The following is a 24,361-nucleotide window of genomic DNA, read 5'->3' as shown; positions in this document are numbered from 1 at the left end:
AAGACTGACGTGTTATCTGCTTTTATCAATACTGATTAACATTATTTATCAACCTACTACTTTTGTTCTGCTTCATTTTGCCCTACCATGCTTCTCTTTTGGACTAAGCTTTCTTTGACCATCATAGAGACTCTCAATATACTGATTTTTACTCGTATCTTTCACAGAATTAAAAATATTAAGGTAGTCTAGAAATTTTTTAAAGTTCCAATAATCAAAATATTGCTTTTATAAATTTCTATACTCACAAAATGGTGTCACATAGAATAACAGCACTGTCTACTGAGAACTGGGCATAGGACTTGAGGCTCCTCATTCATTTTCTCCAACCTTGCAAGGAAGTTATTCCCCTCATATTGTCAATAAAATTTATAGGAGATTATGTCACTTGTCAAGTGTCCCAATGAGTGAATATATCTATAGGATGAGGACTCTTTCAAAGTATCTTTCAGCTCCTTTGCTGTGTTATTCTATATACTTATATTTAACATGAAATTTACTAGGATATGGTGTTCAAATTATAGTTAGAAAAAAATCTGGATTTCCTGATGATGGCTGATTTGAACATGGGTTGTCCCCATCTCCCATTTGTTTGCATATCCATTCTTTTAGCAAATATTAACCATTCATTTTCTTACATTTGTGCTGGTTCTGAGGATATAGGTGTGAATTAAATGTGGTTCCTGCTTTTCTGTTTGGGGATTAAATTAAATGTGAATGGAAAAAAATTTCATGGCTGGCATGTAGGAACTTTTCAATACATTTTAATTGTTATTATCATTAGTATTACCATTATGGTAGAACTAACAACAGATAAAATGTATGAGTTGTTTCCTCAGAAAATACAGATCATATCTTTTCTTCCTTGCTTAATTTGATTAGTGACTGTATGGGAAATTTCATTCACTTCTAATGACAAGAAAATGTGAGTTAATAGTCTATAATTTATGATGAATGTATTTATGGTGACTATTGAAGTGCTGAGATAGCAACAATTTTCAAAGAAGCACCGTATAAATTTTGAGGGCAAACATCTTGTCCTTTCCCTAGTTGCTGGCAGCAAGATAGCTACTTAATGTCATCTTGAGTGAAAATAGAATGGAAGCATTTTTCCAAGCCAGGCTTAACCAAATACAGTATTGTCATGCTTAGGGAATCATCTAAAGTTACTTAAAGGTAAGGCAGCCATAGTTTTAAATTCCTCAAGGAAACCAATAGTTATGATTTCCAGTTGTTTGTAATGTTGTTGACAGGCATGACAAAGTTCAGTAACAGTGTGGCAATGTTCCCCTTAAGCTGCTTCTATGTGTGGCTGCCCAGGGCAAAGATATGGTCTTTCAGAGTTTTGTACTTGACCACAAACAACTGACAGTAAATAAGGCCAACTTTAAGCAGACTTGGATAGTTTATAAATGTGCTACTGTGTCCCTAGCCTTTCCTTTTTCCGCATTTACTATCTATGATGACCCCAGATCAATCAACTAACCAGCCAGCTAGATAGCTTGCTTACTTCCTTCCTTTTTATGAGTTAGACAACTAGTTTTTTCTGCTTGCAGCGATTAGGCATTCTGCTAGGTGGTAGCAATACAAACAGGAACAAAACATTTATCTATCCCTTATCTCTGATTTAGGAGGGAGAGGTAATCAGGCATATGAGCAAATGAAAATTGCAATTGTGAAAAGTGCAGGGAAGGAGTTCTGTATTGTGGTGTGAATCTCTAGTCAGAGAATTCACAGAAGGTGATCAAAAGGAAGAGAGTTGTGCAAAGGAATAAGAGAGAGATGATGGTATGTAAAGACTATCTTCACCTCCATGAGCATTCCCACCTGTGTCTCACTCCAATCCTAGCAGAACAGAATGGATCTGATGTCATTTATATTGTTTGTCAACATCAGGCTTTTCCTTTTCCTATCTTATTCCCTGGAAATCTCTCTGTCTTCCATCAGGTAGGTAAAACCTTTTATTTTCTAAACCAAACTATCAAAACAGGGATTCCTGATTCTGCTTTATGATGTAACTAGGAGAACCTGCTGAGTTCCTTCTCTCCAAGCTCTGTTGATGATTTCTTCTATGTGTCTGCTTAGGCCTCCTGCGTCCCTATTGACACTTCAGCTTCTTCCTCTGCTTAGCAGGATGGCATCTAGAAGAGACCCAGCCCTTTCACTTGTCAGCTGAGTGCTGGGAAGCAACTCACGAAAACTATCTGGAAAGAAAACTAACCAAATAATCCCATTCTCAATCACCACAAAAAGGAATAAAATACCTAGAAATAAACTTAACCAAAGAGGTGAAAAGCTTGTGTGATGAAAGGGAAAACACTGGGATGAGCATTTGGCTTAGTAGTTAAGCCACTGGTTAGAATGCTCACATCTTACACTGGAGTACCTATGTTCAGTCCCTAGTTCATGCTCTCGATTCCATCTTCTACTGTTGTGGACCCTGAGAGGCACTGGTGATGGCTCGAGTGGCTAGGTCCCTGTTGCCTACATGGGAGACATGAACTGAGTTTCCAGTTCTTGGCTGCAGCCCCCTGGCCACTGCAGGCATAAGACATATCAGTCCCTTAGTTTCTATCAGCTATTTTCTTTGTGGGAATTTGTCACACCATGCTATTTTCCAACTGCAATAATAAATAAGAAGGGAAATAAGATCTCTGTAAGTAACGGTGCCCTCCAAACTCTAGTCAGAGAGTTCTGAGGGCAGAACAAGACAGAATGTAAAGTTGCTCTGTAGATTCCCAGCAGGGCTGCTTCAAATCCCAGTGCTCATGGCTGTCCCTGCACAGGGGGATCCTTTTGATCCCACTGGGTATCAGAACCACTCCTTGAGTTAAGCCAACTGCTCTTCACTTTGAATTGTGGAATGAGTATGTTTATAAGTTAATCATGCTTTTTAATCTATGAAATTTAATGCTGAATACTTCATTTTATTTTGTTTTAAAATTTATTTATTTATTTGAAAGGCATAGTTACAGAGAGAGAGAGAGAGAAAGACAGAGAGAGAGAGAGAGGTCTTCCATGCACAGGTTCACTCCCCAAATGGCCACAATGGACAGAGTTGAGTCAATCCAAAGCCAGGAACTTCTTCCCTTGGGTGCAGGAGCCCAATGACTTGGGCCATCCTTTGTTGCTTTCCCAAGCCATAGTAGAGAGCTGGATCAGAAGTAGAGCAGCTGGGACTCAAACTGGCGTCAATATGATCTGCTGACACTATAGGTTACCCGCTAAGCTACACTTATGGCCCCCGAATACTTCATTTTAAAAAGTGGTCATGATTGGTGCTGGTGCTGTGGCGCAGTGGGTTAACGCCCTGGCCTGAAGTGTCGGCATTCCAAATGGCCGCTGATTCGAGAGCCAGCTTGCTCCACTTCTGATCCAGCTCTCTTCTATGGCCTGGGAAGGCAGTAGAAGATGGCACAAGTCCTTGGGCCCCTGCACCCACGTAGGAGATCTGGAAGAAACTCCTGGCTCCTGCCAGTGTGGCCAATTGGGGAGTGAATGGAAGACCTCTCTCTCTCTGCCTCTCCTCTCTCTGTGTAACTCTGACTTTCAAATTAATAAATAAATCTTAAAAAAAAAGTGGTCGGGCTGGCGCCATGGCTCACTTGGTTAATCCTCCGCCTGCGGCGCTAGCATCCCATATGGGCGCCAGGTTCTAGTTCCGGTTGCTCCTCTTCCAGTCGTCCAGCTCTCTGCTGTGGCCTGGGAGGGTAGTGGAGGATGGCCCAGGTGCTTGGGCCCTGCACCCACATGGGAGACCAGGAGGAAGCACCTGGCTCCTGGCTTCAAATTGGTGCAGCGTGCTGGCCGTAGCAGCCATTTGGGGGGTGAACCAACGGAAGGAAGACCTTTCTCTCTGTCTCTCTCTCTCACTAACTCTGTCAAAAAAAAAAAAAAAGTTGTCATGACTATAGATATACTTGAACAAATGAATAGGAAGTAATTTATATATATATATATATAAATATAAAATACCTACTGCATTTATATAGCACTATGTGTGTCTAACATTTTCTTCCACATTATCTGCTTGGTTTATAGGAAGCATTTAATAATATCTTATGCTTGCTAGGTACCTTATCATACTGTTGCTAATCCTTTAAATAGGTTTAATAAGTAGATGCTGGTATCCCCATTTTTAAAAAAATAAATGGAGATTTCACAATTTGAATGAGATCACATAGCTAGGACATTGTATAACAGGGAGTCTCCAAAGCCTATGTTTGCTCACTGTGTAATATGTCTAAACAATGAGCACACAAAAAGAACAAGAATATTTAAAGTGAGAATTCCATATACAATGTGTGTGTGCATCATGTGTGTGCATGTGCATATGTGTGTGCATCATGTGCATATGATATTTAAATAATGGTATTGAGTATTACTGTAGTGTAGCTTAGAAATTAGGAGTGTGTCCCATATTTATTGCAGTGCTATTCACAGTTGCAAAGATATGGGATCAACTTAGATGTCCATCAATAGATGAATAGATAAAGAAAATGTGGTATGTGTACCTAATGGAATAATACTCAGCCATAAAATGAAATGAAATTATAACTTCTGATATAAACAAAATGGATAGAATTGGAGATCATTATATTAAGTGAAATAAGCTAAAGACAAATACCACATGTTTCTCTCATATATAGCAGTTAATATATGTAGTATACATAAATAGATTATTAAGATATGTGGGCACCATATAATATGTTATATATTTATTTATAAATGTTGTCTTCACTGAATAATATCACTTATATAATAATATAGCCTTTTTTCTCACTTTATAATTTTTGTCTTTAATCATATTATGTAATATTAATATAGCCAGCTCTGTTTTCATGAAAAATAGTGTTTATATGTACATATATAAAATATTTACATAAGAAGCAAAATACTAAACATTGTTATATCTAAGTATGCTTTTGATCTCTTCTTTATATTTTTCTGTATTATTTGACGTATTTTTTAAAAAATTGAAGAATAGCAATAGTTCAAATTTGTACTTAATGAAATTTGTATTCCTTAATAAATAAATAAATATTTTTTTTAAAAAAAGTTAAAAAAAAAGAAGTTAGGAGTGTAGACCATAGAGTGAAGCTGTTACTTTACCATAAATCATGGTCTACATTTCAGATTTGTTTCTGTAAAATCAGGCGTATTGTGAGGTCCACATTAGGCAATATTCAAGAATACATGGCATGGTGTGTGGCACATGTTAAATTCCATTTATATGTTAGCCATTAGTATTGTCAAAATAAATTGATAAGTAGTTTTTCTTCTCAAATTTTGTGTTCTTTTCTTTCCCATTCATGCAAAGACTATACATTGAACCTAGAGTACATAATCCAAAGGTTTCAGTGGATACTGAGATGTTTACCTTGTGTCCAATTTGTAAGAAGAAATGCAGACAACTTTTCAAGGCAGGCCACAGATAGCTTATAGCTTGGTGGTATGAGTGGGTCAATTCAATCAAATAAATAAAAATCAAATTTAAGAAGAGAAGACAGACTATTGTAACAAGGAATTAAAAAGGGTACTGAGAAACTGAAAACATTGAGGATGTATTGGGTAGGGAAATTGTAAATGGACTGATTTATTTAGGTAACTGTTTAGATACAGCTTAGTAGGATTGAATAAAGGGAATTTAAATGATGACACAGCTCATTCTTTGTGTTCTTTTGCTGTGTAATGCTGTGGGCAAGCCCTAATGAGTATAGTACTAATATGATTATTATGGGCCAGAGCTGAAGAACATGAACCTAAAAGGAACGTTGAGATAGGATTTAGTGACTTATTGAATTTAGGGAGTGTAAAAGAAAGAAGTTCTAGGTGACTCCAAAGTTTGGCCACCATAGTATTATTAGAACAGTAGGTGTATTAAACAAAATGGGAATGCGAAAAACAGATCTGCTTTGTTTAGGGGCATTGATTTGGAGTGATGCACTGGAGCCAAAACCAATAAGATACATTTTTTTTTACAAAGCTAAATGTAAATTCCTGCATTTAGGTTGAGAAAAGAATTCAGTTGCACAAGCTCAGGATGTGGGTTATCTGCTTGACAGCTAACTTAGGGGTTTTTGTTGGCCACAGACAAAATTAATTATGCACCACCAACATGCCCTGTTGCTGAAAGAGTGCATGCCATGTTATGCTGCGTTCATGAAAGCGCAGTCATTGGCCCGAGGGAAACCCAGTGGTCCCATCAGCATCTGTGCTATGAGACTCATTTCCTGTCTCACCCTAGGCATTCCAATTTCAGAGAGAAATATTCACAAAAATTAGAGAGTGGCAAGGATGGTCAGAGGCCTGGGAATTATGTCTTGAGGAAAATGCTTAAGGAAAAATGGGGTAATTTAGGGGGAATATGATAGTAATCTTTGAAGATTTAAAAGATGAGCACATGAGAGAAAGAAAAAAGGACAATTTTTGATTAAAAAAATGTTTATGATTGCTATGGGAAGAATTGGGAAGAGTCTAAACATAAAAGATCGAGCGAGATGATAGATATACATAAATAGTTAGATGCCAAATATCTCCCCAATAAGATAATAGAGCTACCTGTTCCTGGGTGTGTTCATAAGAAAGGTATATAATGTTCACCCAAACTTTATGTCATTAGCTTACTTAGAAATTTGCTCCTAATTGTAAGATGCTTTAATTTCTGGATCATGGGTTCATAAGAAATCAGTTGGGGGTGATTGTGTCTTTTGATCTAAGGCAACATACTAGTTTACAGAGGACAGAAAAGTTCCTCTCTCTGAACATCAACAGAACTTGGATCTATACATAATTACTAAAGCCATCCAAGCTTTCACACTTATGAAGTAGCTCTCTGTGACTAAAACCTTCCTTTAGGAATTACTCATAACCATAGATTGTTACTAACCACACACTGAGTATGTTCTTTCTGGGTGGCTACTATTTCTGAAACCCTTCGTTTAGTAAAACACCATTTGGAACAACTTTGTCAAGGAACCTCACATTGTTCACCTCAAATGTCACTTCCTCAGAGAGATCTTCCCGAACTATCCAGTCTAGCCTGAGTTGTTTTCTATCCCATTATCCTGCTTTCTCTCCTTCTTATCTAGAACTTCACACTAAACAGACTAAATTATTTGTTGGCTTATTTCTTGTTTAACTCCCTAAAATGTAAGAGAGAGATCTTATGTTCAGAGAGGTACCTCTAGCATTCAAAATAATAGTAGGGATAGAACAGGCTTATTATATTTTTCATCAAGAAAAAATTTATGTATGGTATACAAATTTCATGTACTTCATATATACAGATTTAGGAACATAGTGATACTTCCCACTCTACCCTCCCTCCTGCCCACAGTCCCATCCTTTCTCCTCCCTCTCTTAATTTTTACAATGATCTATTTTCACTTTACTTTATACTCATAAGATGAACCCTACACTAAGTATGGAGTTCAACAAATACTAAGAAGAAAAAAATCACTGTTCCTCAACAGTAGAGATGAAGGCTGTAAACAGTCATTAAATCTCAAAATGTCAATTTCACTTCTATACATTACATTTTTGATACTCTATTAGTTACCACAGATCAGGGAAGACATATGGTATTTTAAAAAAAATTTTTTTAAATTTATTTGACAGGTAGAGTTATAGACAGAGAGAGAGAGACAGAGACAAAGGTCCTCTTTCCATTGGTTCAACCCCCAAATGGCCGCTACGGCCGGAGTTGCGCTGATCTGAAGCCAGGAGCCAGGTGCTTCCTCCTGGTCTCCCATGCGGGTGCAGGGTCCTCCACTGCCCTCCTGGGTCATGGCAGAGAGCTAGACTGGAAGAGGAGCAACCGGGATTAGAACCCAGCACCCGTATGGGATGCCAGCGCTGCAGGCAGAGGATTAACCAAGTGAGCCACGGCACCGGCCCTGAACTTTCTCTTAAAATTTTTTGTCTTATTTAAATTCATTAGTTTGTTAAAACTGCTATGATTCCTTTTATTTTATCTTTAATATTAAAATTTTAATGGAGGCCAGCGCCTTGGCTCACTAGGCTAATCCTCCGCCTGTGGTGGGGCACCGGATTCTGTCCCAGTTTCTCCTCTTCCAGTCCAGCTCTGCTGTGGCTCGGGAAGGCAGTTTTGGCCCAAGTGCTTGAGCCTTGCACCCGCATGGGAGACCAGGAGGAAGCACTTGGCTCCTGGCTTCAGATCAGCGCAGTGCCGGCTGCAGCAGCAATTTTGGGGAGTGAACCAAGGGAAGGAAGACCTTTCTCTCTGTCTCACTGTCTAACTCTGCCTGTCAAAAAAAAAAATAAAAAAAAATCTAATGGATAGACTTGGTAATTAAATCCAAATGGTAAATTATTACTTTGGAAGGTACAAATAAATTCTATATCCAAGAAAATTATCATGTTTTAGGGAAAAACTCTGAATCATTGGTTTATTGTAGGGTATCAAGGAGGAATCTTTTCATTCTTCTTTTGTGTTGTTCTTCCCGTGTCTGACCAATCCATCATTAGTAGGACAGATACATATAGTGCAGATCCTCTCAACTCTATATCATTTTAGTAGCTGACTTCATAAAGTTTGTGATCACATGCTAACATCTAAATTAAAGACCGATTCCTCCAGCCAAATCCTTGTTATGGAGCAGCCTTGTTGGCCTAAATCAAATAGCTCATTTGGGAGTAGTAAGTTAGAAGGATCTCGAATCTTTGGCTCTGTTTCAGATTTTAGGAAATCAGACCCTTTGCTGAATCTTTAATGGTTGATTCTATGGGTCACAATGTTAGGATACTCTTTGGTTGCTTAAATGAGTTATGAATATATCACTAACTATGTTTTTAAACACAGTTGGAAGGTTTATAATGCAATTTAATGATTTAAGCAATTCAATCAAGATTATTGTCTTGAAATTAGGTTACATAAATCTGAACAAATGGGCTTACATTATATCTTTGGCTTATTTGAAGTTATCTAATGTATGAGTCCATTAAATCTCTATATGTTTTCAGTTGACAGCACTAAATTTGGGGAACAACCTTTTAGAAGAAGTTCCAGAAGAGATGAAATACCTTACATCCCTAAAGAAACTCCATTTATTTGGAAACAGGATTTGTAGATTTGCATCTGGAGCATGTGGTAAGTTAGTCATAGAAGAGAGTTCTTCCTTGCTCTTTTCATTGTTTTTAAAAATATTTATTTATTTATTTGAAATGGAGAGTTACAGAGAGAATGAGAGAGGTCTTCCATCTGATGGTGCACTCCCCAGGTGACCGCAACAGCTGGAGCTGGGCTGATCTGAAGCCAGGAGCCAGGAGCTTTTTCCAGGTCTTCCACATAGGTTCAGGGGCTCAAGGACTTGGACCATCTTCTACTGCTTTCCAAGGCCATAGCAGAGAGCTTGATCAGAAGTGGAGCAGCTGAGACTTGAACCAGTGCCCATATGGGATGCCGGAACTACAGGCAGTGGCTTTCCCCACTACACCACAGTGCCGGCCCCTCTTTTCATTGTTATTGTCTCAGATCTTATGTTAAAATTTCTGATGAAGATACTAAATTCAAATACTATTTGGTATATAGATGGTTATAAATACTATCTTCTTTGAATTATACTATCTACATAACTATGCCCTTCTTTCCTCACTTGATGATCACTGTGATGAGTCTCATATTATGTGATAGTAATATCTCTATTTTTAAGGAAAACAATATATATGTGTATTTGTATAGTGTTTCTACATATGAAGTGAATATGGCAAAATGTTAAAAATGTTAAATCTTAAAATAAATTTTAAAGATTCTTCTAGGAGCACAAATAAGTAAAATAAATAAAAATTGAAAAAAACAACAATGAAGATTCATTGGGAAAATCTATTTGGGGAGAAGTTTAAAGAAAAGATATGAGATTCAATAAGTAGAACTTTTTTCTTTGTATTTCCCTTAAACCAATAAATTCTTCATTTAGTATGACATTCTTCTCATTTAATATAGTGGGCTTAAGTAGGCAAAGTGACCAAGTTGATCTTTATAGTTTGCTAACTCATGTAAGCTACTTTACTGTATATATATGTATATGTATGATATATGTATGTACATAAATCATATATATAGTCAAATTTATTCATTTGAAAGGTACAGTGATACAGAAAGACAGCTGGAGGGAAGGAGGGAGGGAGTGAGAGAGAGAGAGAAAGAAAGAGAAAGAGAGGAAAAACCATCTGCTGTTCCACTCTCCAATTGACCACAACAACCAGAGCTAGGCCAGGCCAAAGCCAGGAGACTAGAACTCAAGAGTTTGAGTGTTTGAGAGTTCAAGAGTTTGAGCTCTTATCTGCTACCTCCCAGGGTGTACAATAGCAGGAAGCTGGACTGGAATCAGAGTAGCCAAGATTCCAACTAGCACTCTGACATGGGATGTGGGCGTCCTAAGTGGTGGCCTGACCAGCTGCACCATAACACCAACCCCATAGTGCTCTTGAATGTCTTTAAGTTCTATATTTCTTGATTTTTGGTTGTTGTATTTTGGAAGTCCCATGTGACTGACATAATTTACGTCCTGTGTCAAGTCCTGGTTATCCAAGGCTGTGGTTTGGAGGCAAGAAGTTGAGTGCTATCTACCATGGGTCTGGATACCTTTTTGTATTATATGACCTTGTTCTTTTGACCAGACTGAGGAGGACTAGACATAGGTCTCAAGCTGAGTCAGTCCTATACTTTCTTTCTAAGGGATTATGATTGAGTCTCAAGCTGTTTAATTGGTTTGAGATCATCATATGGCATGAGGCTGAGATTGCAAACTGATGGCCCAGGGATTGAATCTGCTTCATAAAATTGGTTCTATTTTGTCAACCTTTTTAAAACTTTGGATTAGATGCCCATATTTTCAAGTAGGAGAGTTCATTTAAAGGTCAGGATCTCTGGTTCTTTTTTCCCCCTGTTTTATAGGATCTTTTATAAAAGAAGGATTAAGCAATGCTGTAATCACATTCCCATATGGCAATTGCCAGGAGCTGGCTGAGCGATGGTGTCCCTATTTGACAAGGAATGGGTACCTTTTTGATTCTTATACATATTTGAGTTTGAGGACTCTGCTTGTCCTGTCTGTGAACATTCAAACTCAAGAGTTGTAGGATGGCTATGAATACATAGAAAAATGGAACAAATCTGTTCAAAAGAGAAAGACTGGAGGGAAGTGAGGGTGTAGAAGAGAGAGAATATGAATGTAAATATGAAGTTGAGAGACGCTTTAAAGGGATGCCTAGAGTACATTATTCCTGGTTCTGAGTGCTGCTTAGTTTCTGGTCCTAGTTTGTGGTGAGCCTGATTGTGCCCTCTGTCCTCATTCTCTGTGACTGAGCTTTGTAACTTCATGATAAATTCTCCCTTTTTGCTTTAGCTAGTTTAAGAGCTTCTCTATTGCCAGCAACCAAAAGAGTTTTGGCCAAGACAAGAAACCATAAGGAAAATAAAGGTGTATAGAAAAATCACTAAAAATTAGTTTCTAACAGATGGCTGGAGTGACTATAATTATTTTCTAACAGATGGCTTACAAAATTTGATCCTGCTTAACCTGAACAACAACCAGCTGACATGGCTTCCTGAAGAAATCAGCAGGTAATGTTGTTGATAGTGAGACTTGGTGAGACCCATGCCTCTCCACCCACCACCCTCTGCCCCTGCCTCTGGCCCCTGCCCTGGTCATCTGAAAGCATTATACCTTGCCGCAATTCCCTGTATGCTTATACACAACACAGAGGGATATGAAGGACTGAGGCAAACCACTAATTTTAAGCAGATGACCTTAAGCACTTCAGAGAAATGAGACACAGCAGGACTTGGTAGTCTAAGTGTAAAACTGGGGGTTTGAAGCCTTAAGTCCTAACTTAAGACCTGACGGTGTTATTGGTTTTCCAACTCTAGGGTTCTTGGAGCTTACTTAGCTCCAGAATTAGGGACATTAAATTTTATTTCACATGAGTGTTGTAAACCATTTTGAGCTTGATAGAAAAGGTAATATAAAAGCAAAGGATTTAAAACTAGATGTCATTTTCATAAAAATATCCCCCACATTTTGCTATCATTAACAACAAAATGCCATTTTTCCTGTCTCCAGCACATCTGCACAGACGAGCTGCCATGACGATGCCTGTCTGGAGCCAGCTGAGGGCCTTGTTCTTCTGCAGGCAAAACACCCTCTTGGGCTTTTTCTCTGACAGATGGAGCGAGAACCTCACTCTGGTTTACTCTGGAGGCTCTCTTTATTGCTTGTTGAGCAGAAACAGATGTGTTATAAAGTAAGAACATCCCGAGTTTTATAGGAGGATACAAATCTATGAACAGTCCTCAACACAAGGCTTTCTGCAGCACCTAAAGTCTATCCTCATTCACTTATCTGTTCCTTTAGCCAAAGTATTCTCCTTCCCAAATAGATTTTTACAGGAAAAGTATTATTTTAAGTCCCATGAACTAGAAAAAAAATAGAATTGATCTAATTTCCATAGAAAGGAAGTATTTATAGTAACAAAAATGCTAGTAGTTATTTTCTTGGTTTTAACTTGTTCACTGTATCACTTGATTTGCTTAGTGATAATGGTATAACAAAAAAAAGACACCTTGCATGATCTGGTGAGTTAGGTTTGTGCCATATTTCTGTGTAATAGGCCTTAATGACCTTGGACAGGTAGTTTAACTGCCCTATACCTCAACTTTCTCATCTCTAAAGGAATAATTTTGAGTAAATGAACTTAAAGTCTTACAGTTATAAAATTTTATGATTTCATAATTTAATAAATTTAAATTTGTTTGGAGTACGAAGTACAATATTAGAGGAATCGTAAAAATGAAGGTGCTATGTTAGAAATGTGAATGGAAGTATTCACTGAAAAATGTAGGACTGCTATAGGTTCATGCTGTTTTATAGCTAATTTTGGTTTGTCTGTATTCTGGCTGTGACCAAGATGTCGAATATAAAATGGGGGTCATCTCCTCAAGCAGAATTCCATTCATTTTCTGGCTCTGGGCAAGTTTTTTTTTTCTTCCAACCTTATATATTAGTGCTTCCATCTGCATAAGTAAAAATGGTAATACTACCTACTTCATAGGGTTGTTTTGAAGTTCAAGTAAGCTAATCTAGAAAATGTGTTTAAGGTTGAGCTTAGAATATAATAGGCTTTTAGGACTGAGTAAATGCTTAACTGGATATTAGCATTTATTATCACTGATTGTTATTTTATTTCTAGATTGTATCTGTCTCCCTCCTTCACTCCTTTGCAGGGAAAAAGAGTGATTTACCAGTGAAGTTGGGAAAAGCATTGAACACACAATGGCTCTTCTTGCCCTGTCAAGAAGTAAGCAGTAGCCTGAGCAGGAAAGGCTGTGACTGACAGGGTGATGTGTTTAATTTAGGGGAGGGCTCGTAGGGAGACTGAGTGGTTATGTCAGTTTTATGCTGATGTTTGATCTCCTTTTTTCTGAATCCTACTTTTCAGTTTGTTCACAACTCAGGAGTGGGAGAGAGGAGTTTTGATTTTGACTTGCTTAAACTACAGAATATTTATTCATGACTTTGCAGTCAAGCCTGGACTGGTGAGAGTTTTACCACTAAATGACTGTCATGGACAGAGCTGCACAATTCCAGAAGAGAAGGAGAAGTTGGGTATCTTGGGGGCAGGATCTCTGTAAGAGACAGAGAAGGAAATAGGAAGGGCCTAGGCCAACAGACTGCATTGTTTCTTAAATTTCACGAATCAGTGAAGCTGTCCTGTGAGGTTGTTCATCAGCTCACTAGGGAGGAGACAGAGCAAAGAGAAGGGCAAGCAGTTTTTCTTTCAAAAACTGGTTCTCCCCACTCTCTGGAAACCAGAACAGTGCCAGATACTTGTGTGTCTCCTCTCCTTTCTACTCACCCAAATGAATAATGAACACATTTACAATAGACTCTGAACTCAGTTTAGTGCGTTGAAATAACAACAACAACAAAAATAGAAAAGAGAAGGAAAGACACTCATATAATATAGTAATCCAGAGTAGAATTGATAAAAATTATGATTGTAGCATGGTTGATTCCCCTTCCTTTCTTCCTGGACCTACCCACACATTTTCACTCCCTTTCAATTCTCAGTTGTCTTGCTTTGACCCTCTGTATTCTTTGCAAATGATTTTGCTCCCTACATTACTGAAAAATTTGATTTCCCTAAGTTCCTTCTTTTAGCCTCTTTATTACCACTGATCTACTCTCCTCTCCCTCAACTCCTTCCTAAAGTACCCGTTGTCTATTGCCCTTGCTTCCTGCTTGATCCTCTGTATAGTCTCTTTAGCCTCTCCCATTCTGTTGTAGATCATTTCTGAAGGTCATTAGTGTCCTTTAGCCAAATCTAATGATTTTTCTCTCTGCTGACTAAAAACTTCATAAAGCTCATGAGTGTATAATTTGCTGAGTTTTGACAAATATACGTACACCAATAATGTATACAGCATTTCCTTAAACTCAGACATTTCCTTTTAAACTCTTCAAGCGAATTAAGTTCTATTGTTTGCCTTTCATGGGAAACTAATGTTTTGATTTCTGTCTCTACAAATTAGCTTTACTTGTCCTACAACTAAATAAATGAATCAAAGCATATACTCTTTTGTGTCTATCTTCTTCTTTTTTTTAAGATTTATCTTATTTATTTGAAAGGTAGGGTTACAGAGAGAGAGAGAGAGAGAGAGAGAGAGAGAGGTTTTCCATAAACTGGTTTGCTCCCCAAATGGCTGCAATGACCAGGGCTGGGCCAGACCAAAGCCAGGAGCCAGGGGCTTCTTGTGGGTCTCTCACATGAGTGTAGAAGCCCAAGCACTTGGACCATCTTCTGCTGCTTTCCCAGGTGCATTAGCAGGGAGCTGCTCAGAAGTGGAGCCTAAATGGGATGCTGGCACTGCAGGCAGTAACTTTACCTGCCATGCCATAATGCCTGCCCCTTTTCTATCTTTATTTTCTTGGCATTTTTTGGGTGATTTATCTTGTTATATTCATCAGTAGTTGTTTTTTGTTTACCATGATTGTCATTTCATTGCATTGGATATGCCATAAAATATCAGTCTTTTTTCCTATTTATGTAGAGCTGTTACTTCCGATTTGATGCTATTATGAGTTTATATGTCATATTCTTGTGTTAAGTCTTTTTTGGGATGTATGTTTAATTTTTTATTTCAATTTCAAGCAGTGGAATTGTACAATCATAAGGTAGGAGGGTAGGCATATATGTTACTTTTGAAGGGATTGCCAACATTTTTTTGCAAAGTAATTGTACCTTTTATTTTTTTTTTACATTTTATTTAAGGTGTACAAATTTCATGTATTTCATGTATACAGATTTAGGAACATAGTGATACTTCCCACGCTACCCTCCCTCCTGCTCACATTCCCACCCTTCTTCCTCCTCTCTCTCCTATTCCCATTCTTAATTCTTAATTTTTACAAAGATATATTTTCTTTTTTTTAGATTTTTTTTTAAATTTTATTTTACTTGAAAGTCAGAGATACACAGAGAAAGGAGAGGCAGAGAGAGGGAGAGAGGTCTTCCATCCAATGGTTCACTCCCCAATTGGCTGCAATGGCAGGAAATGCGCCGATCCAAAGCCAGAAGCCAGGAGCTTCCTCTGGGTCTCCCACGTGGGTGCAGGGGCCCAAGGACTTGGGCCATCCTCCACTGCTTTCCCAGGCCATAGCAGAGAGCTGGATGGGATATGGAGCAGCTGGGTCTTGAACCAGCACCCATATGGGATGCCAGCGCTTCAGGCCAAGGTGTTAACCCTCTGTGCCACAGCGCTGGCCCCACAAAGATATATTTTCAGTAAACTTTATACTCATATGATTAACCCTACACTAAGTAAAGAGTTCAACAAATAGTAAGAAAAAAAACGCTATTCTTCAACAGTTGAGACAAGGACTGTAAAGGATTATCTCATAATGTCAGTTTCTTAGCTGTTGTCAATTATACTGCAATAAATATGGGGGTACAGATCACTCTTTCATATGCTAATTGCAATTTGTTTTTTGTTTTTGTCTTTGTTTTTGTTATACAAGACTGCTTTAGCTATTTGTGGTCTCCTGTGTTTCCATATGGATTTTAGCCCTGTTTTTTCTATATTTGAGAAGAATGTCTTTGGTATTTTGATTGAGATCACATTGAATCTGTAAATTGCTTTCAGTAGTATGGACATTTTAATGATTTTGATTCTTTCAATCCATGAAAATGGGAGATTTCCCATTTTTTTGTGCCTCCTTCTATTTCTTTCTTTAATGTTTTATAATTTTCATAGTAGAGATCATTGACATTCTTGGTTAAATTTATTTCAATGTATTTAATTTTTTTGTAACTATTGTGAATGGGATTGGTCTTAGAAGGTCTTTCTCAGCCACAGCATTGTTTGTGTATACAAAGGCTATTGATTTTTGTGTGTTAATTTTATATCCTGTCACTTTATCAAACTCCTTTATGAGTTCTGGCAGTCTCTTTTCCTATCTTGCCATCTTGGTTGCTTACTGATTGTACCTTTTTAGATTCTAGTAAGCAGTTTTAAAATTTTTTTTAGTGGGTATAAAGTCAAATCTCATGGTAGATTTTGTTTACATTTTCCTGCTGCCTAAAGATGTTAAACTCCTTCTCAGTTTTTTGTTTGCCATTTGTGTGAGTATATCTTCTTTTATAAAGTGTCTCTTTCTAGTGTTTTGTTCTTTTTTTAAGGTCTCTGTCCTTAATGTGTTGTCCAATGTGAATTAATGCTATAACTAGTACTCAAACAGTATTTTACACTTTATGTTCTGTGTGGGTGCAAACTGATGAAATCTTTACTTAATATATACTAAACTGATCTTCTGTATATAAAGAGAATTGAAAATGAATCTTGATGTGAATGGAATGGGAGAGGGAGCGGGAGATGGGAGGGGTGCGGGTGGGAGGGAAGTTATGGGGGGAGAAAAGCCATTGTAATCCATAAACTGTACTTTGGAAAATTATATTTACTAAGTAAAAGTTTTAAAAAAAAGAATTGTGTCATATCTTTCTTAGAATTGAGTTATGGGAATTCATTATATACTCTGTTATTCTGGAAAGAAGTGCTTTGATAACTATTTGTATTATAGATTTTTCTTCTGTGGCTTGCCTTTTTGTTTTCTTAATGCTCACTTTGAGGAATAGGCGTTTCTAACTTTGATGGCCTATATATGTATTCTCTTTTATGAATAGTACTTTCATTTGCCTTTTAAGGCAATCGTTACTGACTTCAAATTTTTATAATAAAATGCTATATTTCCTTCTACAGACATTATAGTTTTATTTTTTATGTTTGGATCTATGATCCTTCTAGAAATAATACCTATGCATTGTGTGAGTCAATAGTAAAATTTCACTTCTCTCCCATAGATTATCCAGTTGTTCTAGCATCATTTGTTGAAAGACTATCTTTTCTTAGTTGGACTGCCTTGGCACCTTTGTCAAAAATAAATTGGTCATTCAGGTATCATTTGGACTCTATTCTGTTCCACTGATCTATTCTTCTGTCTTATCCATTAGGGCTCCCATAACAAAATATCAGAAACCAAATAATTTATAAATAACACTGTTTCTGAAAGCTGGGAAGTTAAGATCAAGGGGATGATAGATTCAGTGTGGTCAGAGCCCCCTTCCTGCTTCATAGACTATCACCTTAACACTGTATCCTCACATGTGCTCTTGTGTTATTCCAAGAAACTTGTGAAGCCATATCTGCCATGATAGACTCTAATTTCCTTAATCTTTTTCTTTTTAAATCTAGTGACATTCCTATCCTCCTTTTATGCCCTTACCTGATATCTTCCTCTAAACCATAATATCCAAAACTGCAGAATTTGTGGCCAATCCACTTTTGAATATTCTACAGCAATTAAGAGATACTAATTTCTCTTTGGTATCAGATATATTTATGTCTACATTTATCTATACTTATGCCTATATCTGTATTTATACCTATGCCTTTGTCTATCTGTATCTGTCTATCTAGATATGTATGTTTTCCAGTTTCATCTTTGATGTGGCCAATATGTACATGTAAATGATGAAAGCAGAATTTTCTTTTTCTTACATCTAGTACCGTGTTTGGGGATATAGCTTCTGAACTCATGATAGACTTTAAACTCTAAAGTCATCAGTTGATGGTACTAAGAGGGTGGAGACTTAATCCAAATACAATGTTCAGGAGATGAACCTTGTGGGAAGTTCTTAGGTCATGGGAATATGCCTAAGAAAGGTTGGTTTCATGAAATAGCTGGCTATAAAAGCCAACAACCTGCCAGGTCATTCTCTGCTTTCTGACTCACCATGTGATTCTTCCTCTGCTCCTACTCCATATTGTCATCCTCTTGTGTCACCAGATAGCCAAATTGATGGGGTCAACTGAGCTTGGCCTTGAACCTCCAAATGTGTGAGCTAAATAAATCTTTTCTCTTTATAAAGTTAGCCTTCGCAGGTATTTCCTCATGGTCATGAAAAGCTGATTAGTATATCTTGTAATTGATTACATAAAATACTTTTGACATAGTCATCTGATTATAAAATGCATTTAAATATTAAATTTCAGCAAAGACTTCTTAAGGCTCAAAGATTCAGAGTACATGTAAACACTTGACGTAAGGCTCAGATGAGCTACTAAAAATAGACAAATGACTTCTGATAAGCCATTTTGAGACAAAGGACATTCTTATTCATATTTTTTTTCTTTTGTAGACTAAAGAGCCTTAAGTATATGAGTATAAATCATAACCAGCTATCCACCATTCCTGCAGAACTTTGTTTCCTTGAAAATCTTTCTGAACTGCAACTTAACTACAATAAGCTCATTTGTATACCTGAAGAGATTAAGTTCTTGAAGAAGCTCCAGAAACTTTTTCTGGTGAGGAACAACATTGAAGCTTTCCCAGAGGTAAGCAAAACACGGAGCCACATTTATTGTTGTTGTTGTTTTTGTAGAGAAACTCATTTCAGCATGATGGGAGATAGCTATAGATTTTTTTCTGCGTATCTGAGTATGAAACATACCTTTCTTTCACTCAAATTAGATGTAGTCGGTTTCCACATCCCTATAACAGAAGAAGGTGCTAATTTGGGTTACTCCACACAGCTCTCAGATGTAGTAAATAAATTACAAGATACCCACTTGAATTTGAATTTCAGGCAAGCAACACATGTTTATATTTTAGTAATAGTATGCTACCAATATTGTTGACACATAAACTAAAAAATATTCATGGTCTGAGATTTATGTGAGCACTATGTATTTTACCTGGTAATCCTATATAAAGATCAAAACACAAATTCATTTTGGCTTTTGAATATGTGCTGGATGTCTTCCATTTTTCATCTATGTCCATTATGCTTTTCTCTCACATGTCTTATGCCTGGGAGACTGTTGTGCGTAGGCATCAGTGAGATTCTTTGTCCTCTGGCTTCCTATTGGATAGGGCCTGTCAGAGACACAAGCAGGAAGTGAAAGGGTGCAAGGAGAGTGAGTAACAGATGGTATTCTTACAGTATCCTTTCTGGCAGAGTGTTGTTGGTTGACCGCATGCCTCTCTGAAAGGCCACCATTAGTTCCAGGTAGTCCACTTAGAAACAGTTACTGCTTCCTTTTGGCTCTCTGAAGATTAGGGTGGTAAAGGAACCCCCCCCCCCCATGCTGCTAGCTTTTATTACCTTTGTGCGTTTATTAAATCATTTTTCTTGGTTTAGGGAACTTCAGCATCCTTAAGCCTGGCCAAATGAGTCCTACACTACACTTTCTTGTGAAGAATACCCATGATTAAATTTATACTCCTGGGCATTTACTATGATTAAATTGATCATTGTAAATTTTGTTCTGTTATCAATGATTTTTATGCATTACAGAAAAAAACTAACTTGCTTTGGTTATGATTCATCTTCTAGAAAATTTTTTTAGGATTTATTTATTATTTATTTGAAGGACAGGGTTACAGAGAGGCTGAGGGAGAGAGAGAAAGAGAGATTTCTTCCATGCTGGTTCACTCCTCAAATGGTCACAATGGCTGGAGCTGGGCCAATCTGAAGCCAGGAGCCAAGAGTTTCTTCCAGGTCTCCAATGCAGGTGCAGGGACCCAAGGACTTGGGATATCTTCTACTGCTTTCCCAGGCAATAACAGAAAGCTGGATCGGTAATGAAGCAGCTGGGACTTGAACTAGCATCAATATGGGAAGCTGGCACTACGGGCGGCAGCTTTACCCACTATGCCACAGTACCGGCCCCTCTAGTATATTTCATAAATTGTGTATATATTTGTATGTATTTACAAATATATGTTTTCTATTTATGTTTATGCCCCAATCATGATAGATCAAGAATTTAATTTTCTTTCTCTAAAGTGGTCTGAGGGACAGTCAAATAATCTGTTGAGAACAAATAGACTTAGGAGCTAAAAATGTGTTCCTAAGATGGCTTTTATGATAGTTGAGGTCATGAAAGGTTAATCTCTTTGGATTTGAGTTTGTATATTAATAAGCAGAGAGAGAAAACGTATAAAATACGAAATATACTTTAACTTTTAGAAATAAAGGTTCCTTTTAATTAAAATAGTTGACCTTTACAAAACTTCATGCAATACATGAAAGTGGTGCTAAAAATTATAATTCAAACACACATCTGAATTCCATTACTTAAGTGTAAAGTTATGTAGACTTCTGCTGCTATAAAAGTAAGGTTTCCATATCTATAGTTTGGTCATAATGGCAGCAATATCTGAAAACTCCAACAAAGAAATTCAGAGTTCCTAAACAAAGATAGAATATTAGGAACCAAAATATGAGTGTTCAACATAGGGCCTAATGTATCATTTCCTGAAGTATTCTTCAAAGACACAAGTCCTGAGTATTCCTCTGGAACAATATATGATTAGAAAGGCTGTCATAGACTGAATGTTGGTGTCCCTCCAAAATTCATTTATTAAAATACTAGTCGTCAATGTGATGGTATTAGGAAGTGAAGCCTTTTAAGTTTGTTAGTTCATGAGGGTCAAGCTCTTGTGAGTGTAGGATTAAGAGATGTGTAAAGCAGACCTCAGAGAGCTATCTAGCTGTTTCCACATGTGGGGATACAATGAGAAGTTGGCAGTTTGCAACCAAGAAGAGAGCCCTCACCAGAACCTGACCATGTTGAAATCCTGAAATCATGGGAAGTAAATTTCTGTTTATAAGCTAGCCAATGTGTGGTACTTTGTTATACAAGCAGCCTGAACTGAATAAAGCAGGTGCTAATGACCTCCTCTTGTAGATTCACAGAATAAATTAGTGTATTAAAAATAGTGAATAGTTCTGCAGTAAAGATGCTTAACTTCATTAAATTAGTTTCCTGAATTTTAACTTAGAACTCTCTTTTTGCATTTAATATCTATTAATGTTACATGGATTGTACCTTGAGAATGTTGGAGTCATTAAAATTAAAATTTTAAAAATGAAATTCTTATGTTTTTGTTAATCATAATGAATATTAGCCTCCCACTCAGTGCCTAGAATGTGGTTGGCACTAAATAGGTGATTGCTTATATAAAAAATATACTCTTTAACAAGGCATAGCATTCATCTGTTGTTTTTGTCTAACTAGTATCCAGCGCTGCTACTTTCCATAATGGCATTATTATTTGGCTTTGTAATATCTCCTTCCCAAACCAATCTGTGAGGTTTGTTTAGAGTCAGGCCAGACTTGGCCAATCAAATATTTCATCACCTTGGACACAATGATTTCTTCAAGGATTGGTAGAAGATTTTAGCTAGGCCAGTGAGATGGAAATTTGCTAGATTTATGAGAAATAAATTTTTTATGCTGGAATTACTAAATCAGAAGACTATCATCCTAGATCTGCTAGTACCTATCTTGCCATTCTTTGAGAAGGAATGATTTTGGGTATGTCATCTGAGTATGCAGGTAGACACATCCCTTTATAAGGAAAGGGTTGTGGTAATGCTGTGCTAAGCAAGAAGTAGATGTGTAACAAATCTTGGCTGAATTATCACAAAATTCAAAATTTCAGGATTACATCTGTTCTTTGTATTTTAATTACATATAATATCTATTTAGTATTTACCGCATATTAAACACTTTAGTAAGCATTTACAACTTAGTGACTCATTTAATTTATTCAACAAACTACATGGAGTGGGGTTTTCTATTAGCATTTCCATTATACCAATGAAGAAATTGAAGTACAAAGACACAAAGAAATTGGCTCATAGTTAAATAGTAGTTGCCAGAGATAAGATTTGTCGCTAGAAGTGCTCTAACTCATAGCTACTGTGTTATGTTGCCCTGGAGTGGTTAGAAGAAATAGAGAACTCAAAGATGTCTGGCACCTTGGGCCATAGAATCTTCTTGGGGCAGATATATTGAAAAATTCATCAGGTAGGAAAGATGGTAGCCTCCATCAAGTCTGAACTCAAAAGAAACACTTATGATTTTAGATATTAGATTTTTAAAAACATTTCTTTTGTTTTCTGACACAGGGACTTTGTGATCTTAAAAAACTAAGAATCCTAGATGTAGCTGGAAATATTATTCAGGTATTTCCATCAAAAGTAAGTAGAGTCAACTTCTATTATCATAGAAAAAAATACTGTTTATGCTCTTGGAAGTAGAAAAATAGGGGCAGCCAGTGATACCTGTAGTAATTGGAACCTTGAATTATACAAATGACTCAAAACCTTGCCTCGCTCTAGAGTCTCAAAGATTTCTCTCCCACTCCTTTCTTTGTGTTCTGCAATGAACTTGTTGACCTAAATGAGCTTGATTGTTATAATAAATATTTTAATATATCAGTGATGATTAGTTTTTTGGTTAGCAGATAGCTGCTTTTCATCATCTCAGACTTCTTGAAAATATGAATTTATAGATCATGAATTTTTATCCCTAATAATTAACTTAATGGTGACACATTTGTTGTTTTTATGGCATAGACAGTAAAAATGAACATTTTTTTCCATTTTTAAATGAATTTTGGTTTCATTTTGTTTCAAATAACTGGGAAACACTTGGTAACTTCTAACTTTGGGGAAAGAAATCTAGATTTTTTAATATTGCATTTTTATTTACAAGAGAACATGCTTAAACATGCAAAGTAACAGTTAGAAATCCATCAATCCAGAAAGCACTCCATAAATAGTTGTTTATCTATTAATTGTTTTTTTGGGTTGATACACAGCAGGTTGAGGTTTCAGTCCTTTTTGCTCCCTAGAGATGTATTTTATACTAAAGGTGGTTCAATTATAAAAAAATCAGTGTAAAATCTATGTTTAAAAGACTATATGCAGTGTTTTTATTGTGGTGAAATATATATGTAAAATAAAATTTACCTTCTGTTGTTTCTTCTTCCATGATGCCATTGTAACAGGGAAAACAAAATAGAGTAATTCAAGTATGCCTTTATATTTGACTATAAACTTCCCACGAGAAGAAATACTTTTTTCCCACCTCTATACCTATAATATCTTGAATGTCATCAACTTAATAAGTATTTGTTACGTGAGTAAACCTAAATAATGTTCTTAAACTACCAGTATGCAACTTAGTAGTGCTGTTAATTCACTGTTTCTTTGACAAAGTAATTCTGTACTCATAATTTTGATGACACAGAATTACCCAGATCCCAGTAATTTAAAGTAATTTTGACAGGATCTGAGTTGTTTTACTTTTGTAGCCCCTTTGTCAGAAATTTCTGTAAATTCCTTAAAATAAGAAAACTCCAAATTCAACTGAACTTTGGTCCAACTGGTTCAAGATTAGTTCTACACATTTGAAGAAGGGGCAGCTGGTGGGACAAATGACAAACAGAGGAAATGAATGACACCAGATGGTGCTGTCATGATCAGCAAAAGAATAATTTTCAATATAATGATAGTGAACACCAAAATTAATTATGTTATGCCTTTAGGGAGGCAGACCAGTGTATAAATAAAGAACATGACTTTGGAGTTTTTTTTTTTTTTTAATTTTATCTAATTAATACAAGTTTCATGTATTTCACATGTACAGATTTAGGAACACAGTGATATCTCTCATGCTACTCTCCCTGCTGCCCATGTTCCAACCCTCTTCATCCTCCCTCTCCCATTCCCACTCTTGATTCTTACAAGGATGTATTTTCAATTTACTTAATGATAGTGAACTTAACCCTACACTATGTGAAGGATTCAACAAATAGTATGAAAAAAAAATCCCCACTGTTCCTCAATGGAAATGACAAAGACTGTAAGCAATCATTGAATCTCAAAATGTCCATTTCACTCCAATACATTACATTTTAGGTATCCTATCTGTTACCTTGGATCAGTGAAAACATATGATATCTGTCTTTTTAGGACTGGCTTATTT

At 36.7% G+C, this 24,361-nt stretch overlaps 1 protein-coding gene across 1 annotated transcript in view; it reads left to right on the top strand.

The window, feature by feature from the left end:
* Nucleotides 1-24,361, top strand: part of LRRC69 (leucine rich repeat containing 69) — a 132,426-nt gene that overhangs the window by 14,650 nt on the left and 93,415 nt on the right. Inside the window, exons 3-6 of the mRNA XM_062189867.1 lie at nucleotides 8,986-9,112; nucleotides 11,515-11,587; nucleotides 18,718-18,913; nucleotides 22,498-22,569. Of these exons, the coding sequence (XP_062045851.1) occupies nucleotides 8,986-9,112; nucleotides 11,515-11,587; nucleotides 18,718-18,913; nucleotides 22,498-22,569 (468 nt within the window). The remainder of the gene's footprint in view (nucleotides 1-8,985; nucleotides 9,113-11,514; nucleotides 11,588-18,717; nucleotides 18,914-22,497; nucleotides 22,570-24,361) is intronic.

Source organism: Lepus europaeus, chromosome 4 (genome assembly GCF_033115175.1).
Source record: "Lepus europaeus isolate LE1 chromosome 4, mLepTim1.pri, whole genome shotgun sequence".
NCBI classification, from domain to species: Eukaryota; Metazoa; Chordata; class Mammalia; order Lagomorpha; family Leporidae; genus Lepus; species Lepus europaeus.
Note: the sequence above shows the minus strand (reverse complement) of the source record. Positions and strands in the feature narration are given on the sequence as shown.